The sequence below is a fragment of the Buceros rhinoceros genome, unplaced genomic scaffold (genome assembly GCF_000710305.1).
Source record: "Buceros rhinoceros silvestris isolate BGI_N320 unplaced genomic scaffold, ASM71030v1 scaffold12604, whole genome shotgun sequence".
NCBI classification, from domain to species: Eukaryota; Metazoa; Chordata; class Aves; order Bucerotiformes; family Bucerotidae; genus Buceros; species Buceros rhinoceros.
The window spans coordinates 65,689-71,688 of NW_010410101.1; the positions used below are offsets into that span (position 1 = coordinate 65,689).

General features: G+C 44.3%; 1 protein-coding gene across 1 annotated transcript in view; it reads left to right on the forward strand.

The window, feature by feature from the left end:
• The window catches only part of POU6F2 (POU class 6 homeobox 2), a gene marked incomplete at its 5' end in the record, with an annotated part of 57,562 nt that overhangs the window by 29,046 nt on the left and 22,516 nt on the right, over positions 1-6,000 (forward strand). Inside the window, one exon of the mRNA XM_010135481.1 lies at positions 3,531-3,737. Within this exon, the coding sequence (XP_010133783.1) occupies positions 3,531-3,737 (207 nt within the window). The remainder of the gene's footprint in view (positions 1-3,530; positions 3,738-6,000) is intronic.

Consider the following 6,000-nt stretch of genomic DNA (forward strand, 5'->3'; position numbering starts at 1 on the left):
GATTGGAGTAGATGGTCTTTACAAGGTCCCTTCCAACCCAAACCGTTCTGTGATTGTGTGATTCGGTAAGTGTCAGTGGGATGAGTCCCTGTCTCATGCTATTCCAGAGCTGTCACTGAATACAATCTGAAGGAGCAGCATTTGCTGGGAAGGAGCAGTGCCTCCCCACTAGGGAAATCACTGGCAATTAACGAGTCTGTACTGTGGCACGCCAGTGTCTCTTGGTCTTTCTTCAGAAAACTTAAACGTATCAAAACAAATCGTCTTCACAAAGCACCAGCTTTTATGATACTTTAACAGCACAGATTAACGAGGCCCTGGGTGAAATTTTGCACCAAAATTAGAGGAAGAGGGCTCCGGCCCAGCATCAGCCACACAAGGTTTGAGGAAGGGATCCAGCTTCAGTACCCCTCCCTGGGGGGGAATCAAGGAGCTGTTAGGTTCCATAGCAGAGGGTACTTGGAGAAGGGGGAACCTGAATCAGGGTTTACTCATATGGAGAATTCATGCCATAAAGAGTAGCCCTGTTAGTGAACTAGAAACTAGTGGATGTCTTTTTAACCAGAAAAAATTTTACTTTATCAGGGTATAAAATGGGGAAAAAAAAAAAAAATCTTGAAATCTCAGTAAGTTTTAGAAAGTGGGAAAACTGTTTCCCATTCAGATTTACCCTTGGCTTCTGCGGTAAAACCCCTGAGGGCATTTGCTCATTTGTCCTTCTGGAACACCTCTCCCAGCCGTGTTTTCCCTGCTTCGTTTCTCGCTGTGTGCGTGTACTGCACGCCATGTGGGAATGGTGTGTGACATATATTAATACATACAGATAGCCTTCTGCTTCTGACCTTACAAACTGTCCACTTCAGCACTGTCATTCTATAAAATGTCCAACTGAAGTCCAAGAAATGCATTTTAAATGTGAATGCAAACATTTCTATTACTGATAACACCAGCGCAGCATTTTTTGCTTTGCTGGGATTAGGACCTTGATAGTTAAAGTTACATTGGAGTAATGACACTCCAAGGTCACGTCCTTTACTGACATGGCAAAGGAAGGAGGGGCCTTTGCTATGTTTCTGCTTGTAAAATTAAGAAGGGCTAATCCTTGTGTTTGGTGAGATTTGTTAAAAGTGAAAGAATATATTTGTGACCCATAAATATTTCAGGTGACCAAAAACCAGGAGCAATTTGCGTGTTGCACTGCATGAAAGTTGTACTTAATTCACGCTGAAAGTCAGATTTGAGAAGACGTTCTGAAATCTGAGAGCAGCGTAGATAAGTGAGAGCAGCCATCTTCTCACACGAACAGGAAAGCACCTGCAGTGCAGCCAGAGACACCGTGAAAAGAAGTTCTGTGATCTGCAGAGAGAAACTCGCAGGAAATTCCAGCTTAGGCAGCTAACTCACAACCTCTGTCTGAACGTGCTCCATCATGCTTCACTTTCATGCTCTGTAAAATGGGGGTAATAATCTTTATTGATCTGTCTACCTTTTAGGAATGCGTAAAGGAGAACGTAAATGATATCTTTACAGTGTTTTGAACAGTTTTGATACATGCAGCTCTTACAGCACAGCTTAGTAGGTGGGCTTGCCGTTTTACCAGGTCCTCCCACAGGAGAGCTGTCCTGCTTTTCTTGATGGTTCTCTGGTCTTCCTGTCCAAACGCCTAAATGCAAAAGTTCAGTAAGCTGGTGAGGGCTTTGGCACCTGCCACTTGTTAGCTGAGCTGCTGTAGCTTACCGAGTGCACTCTTTTCAGTCAGGGAGTTGGTTTAAGTCCTCACGTTGTACTTCACAGCTGAGCCTACCTAGAGGCACACCGTCGGGCTGTGACTGCTGAAGGAGCAGTCACTCATTAGGACGCCGTCACTTGATTGAGTTGTACCTCAGCCTAATAACAGAAGGAAGAGGGCAGTCCTCTGATGAGAGCCGCCTGCTCCTCCAGCCATGCCCAAGTTAGTTGGGTATCATTGTGCGATGTTTTCCTGAGGTTGTTGCGCGTCAGCTCTGGTGATTTAAATCCAATAGGAATTTTATATGTTTGTCTTGGAGACAAATTTGCCTTCAAGTTGCGTTAGAAACACTTTAGCCTGTTTTCAGGAGGAAGCTAGTCTTACGACTAGCACTGTCCATCCTTCTCTTCCCCTTTCCATCCATCCATCTCTCCATACCTACCTAATGGCTTTGAAACAGCTGGCCACTTTCAACAAAATTCATCAGGAATAAACAGATCATAAAAGATAGTTAATCCTCTATATGGAATGAGAATCCGCAGACAGGCTGAGGAAAGCTGCCTTCTTACTAACCCCGCTGAGGAAAAAGGAGAACTCAGCTGTAGTCCACCCTATTTCTCAACAACCGAGTAGGTGTATACTGGTCAATGTGTGTGATAAGGGACACAGGGCAACCGGGATCAGACTAGTGGGGGATGAAAAGGACATGCAGTGTGGTGGATGTTGAGGATAACGAAGAAGAAATAAAGCTTTGGGAGAGGGAAGACTGGAAGTGGAAGTCTTACAATGAGAGAGATGTTTTCTGTGGGACTGTCAGAGGAGATGTGGTGAAGGGAATAGAGATGTGATGTGCATTTATTATTTGCTTTTCCTGTTGCAATAATCCTATGACTCGTGCTTCATTTGTTGTTTAAAAAAAAAAAATGTTTGCTTGCGTTCCCAGGTTTCATCAAAAGTTTCTTTCAGATGCTCTAATACTTGTAAAAAGAGTCTTCCAACAGTGCAGCTTTCTTCAGCCTAGCAGCTTGTTGACTGACAAGCTTTCTTACGGCATCTGTTTGACATCCCATCCTAATATAAGTTTTACAGGCATATTCCCATTTTAGGAAATCACTGTATTCTCAAGTCTGAGATGTCACAAGTGTCTCTTCCTGCAAATACTTGCCCCAGAAATGTTAGCTAAAATGTTTTCTCTAACACCAGCCCTCCTGTTGTGTTGTACTACTTAGCTGTCAACCAAAAGCAGCTGCATTTTTATGAACGTATCTTAATAAGCTGTGTCCTGAAAGGCAGCGGTATCTCTTTGTGTTCCTCCCTGGCATCGCATGGGAGCAATAGTCGGGTCACCTACAGTATTAGATATCAGTAAATCAAGGAAAATTAAGTAAGCACCTCAGTTCACACTTAATGACATCGTATGGATGGATAAGTTGTAGAAAGCAAGACGAACAGATCGATAATTGCATCTATTTCACTCTGAGTTCAGATGCGAGGTGGGAACAAAGCATCACCCAGGGCCAGAGCATGGCCCAGCAGTTGTTTCATACACTCTCAGCCACAGCAGAGTTGTTGGGGATGACAGTGGACAGTGGTACAACATACAGGTGATACGAGATGCGACAAATGAGTTTGAAAGTCTTCATCACCCCAGGAAAGGAATGGTTGTTTCCCCCCCTCAGCCTGTCATGTCTGTTGCTCTATGCTTATCTAAGTTTGATTTAACGTGCATAAAACAAATAGTTGTCTGTGGCAAGTACATGTGGCATGTGCGCATTTTCCCTTTCTGTGTGGTTTTTTCCAGATCATTGGAACAATCCCACTGATGCCTAATCCAGTCCCCTCCAGCCAGGCGGCAGGTGGAGCTCAGGGACTTCAGGTGCAGCCGATAACTCCACAGTTACTGACCAATGCCCAGGGTCAGATCATCGCTACCGTCATCGGCAACCAGATACTCCCGGTGATCAATACCCAGGGAATAACGCTATCGCCGCTCAAACCAGGCCAGCAGGTAACGTGTCTGTAGCCTGAATGAGTATTGGAATGGGCGCACAGAAATCTTGGACTCTCACATGGCCTTTAAAACCTCCCACTTGTTCTCATTTTTGAGAAGATGAATTCTATCACACACAGTATATTAGTCCATACTATATATGTAGTTATTATATAATGTCATGCTATATAAATTATTTATACATTCAGGGGTTAGCCAGTTACTCTTATTTTTTCTCTTAAAGGTCAATACAGGTCCAATCGAGACATTTTCTGCTGGAGTATGAGACAGGAGAGGCCCATTTGGCCTGTAACGTTCAGTTCCTTGGTCAGCGGTCACCTAGTAGACTGGGGTTTGAAATGTTTTGGAGCACGCAGAGAAAACAAAGAAAATTATAAAACCTTATTAGTCGCCTCCACTGGAAAATCAGATATGATTGTGTGTATTTGCCTAGACAGAAAGTATTTTTAAGAGAATTATTATTCGGTGTAAGGTGCCAGGCAGCTCACAGACTGCAAGATGGGTGAGCAACTTCACCAAGGTGTGAAAAAATTCCTGTAGTTCTTTTTTATAGTACTCTGAAGTCAAATTCATTAATTTTGTCTGCATCTGTAGAGCAAAGAATTGTAGTGCCACCTTTTTTCTCTGAAAGAGGAGAAATTGAGGATGGAAAAGATATCAAATGTGATTACCAAAAATGTTCTTATAAAAGTGTCACTCACTTAGACGTTCAGCTTAGCGTTCGTATTGCTGGTGGTGCTTCTGTGCTAGTCCTGCCTTCACTCCCAGTAGCAAGTACCAGCATTCTGTATGTTTCTGAGAATCCCAGGTCCCCCTGGACTCCAAACCAATGATTTTTTTTTTTTCCTCAAATTTAGAAGCAGAGAGCCAGTGGATCACTAAGGTGACTTGTTTTGTTTGTTTTGACAATGTCTCCCATCCAAGTGGTTACATACTCTTTTCTTCCATCCTGTCCTATGGGGATAGGATGCAGGGGCTTTTCCCAAAGCTCTTAGAATTTCTTTAACTCTATTTTCTTTAATGGAAGCAGGCTTCTACTACTGTGCTTTTGCACTTGTTGCATGTATGTGGTTTCAAACGAAGCAGGATGGATGAGAGGGCAGGGTCTGTGTTCTCCGGCACAGGACAGCCTGACAACGGAATAAGAAACTCGGCAGTTTACACTTGCTTTTCTGGAGGTTTGTGGAGTGAGGTGTTTCCTTTTGAGTAAGTCCCACAAAGAGACTAGATCTTTCCTCCCTTTATGGGGGAAGCTCTCAAAAAGCACAGCAGCCCTGACATCCCATTTGAAACCCATGAAATTTAGAAGTAAAGAGGAGGATAGAGGTCCTCTGGTATTCTCTGAGGCCTCACCTGCAGAGCAACACACCTTCTGAGCCCTGCGGCAAAGCAACCTCTCCCAGGCTACGTCCAGCAGTGGCATCAGTGGGCAGAGAGGGCTCAGAGCTGTGACCTTTCTCTGCGCAGCCAGTGGCACAGCGCTCACCTAACGGTACAGACTGCTGCTGAAGGCTGCAGCTTGCCGAGTGAGCAGGGGTCCAAGGTAGAAAGTCACTCTTTGGCCATGTTGTGATGTAGTGGTTCACTAAACCTGTGTGGTCAGTCAGCAGAGCTCTGGTTAGGTCCAAGAGCCAAAGATGTGCCCGATACTGAGCTGGTCTGCCCAGCAGTGCTGTGTAGGTAGAAAACATATTTTGCCAAGATCAGTTTTGCGGGGTCCAGCCTGTGCCTCTCACATGGGATCCTGAGGTCCCAACCCTGAGGTTGCAGAAGGAGCCACCAAACGCAGAGCCTCCTTACCTACATTAGTTGAAGTCCGATCAAGGCACTATTTTTGATCAGGGGGGTGGTGGAAAGTAGTGCAAATACTGTATGAAAAACTAGTACACGTTATCATTTTTACAGGAACGCAGATAAGTGTTTCTGTGTATTTGTGCTCCCTCTACTGGCTCTTCGGCTTTTGCTGAAGGAATTCGGAGGAAATTTTGCCGTTGATTTTGGTGGGAGCAGAAAAGAGGCATGAGAGCCAGATTCCTCATAGGAATCATGCTGATGGACAGTCTGAAGTTGAGCTAGTAGTGTGCAAACTGCTGCATCATTTGGAAAGTAAATAGAATTACACAAAGTAGGAGGTCCTGAATTTATCTTACTGCCTGCGTAAGGACTTGGACAAACTGCAGTGTTTGGCTAATGATAGTGTATTTAGTCCTATGTTTAAAACCTTGTTTTCAGAAGAACCGAGTGCTCATACTCAGAGGAC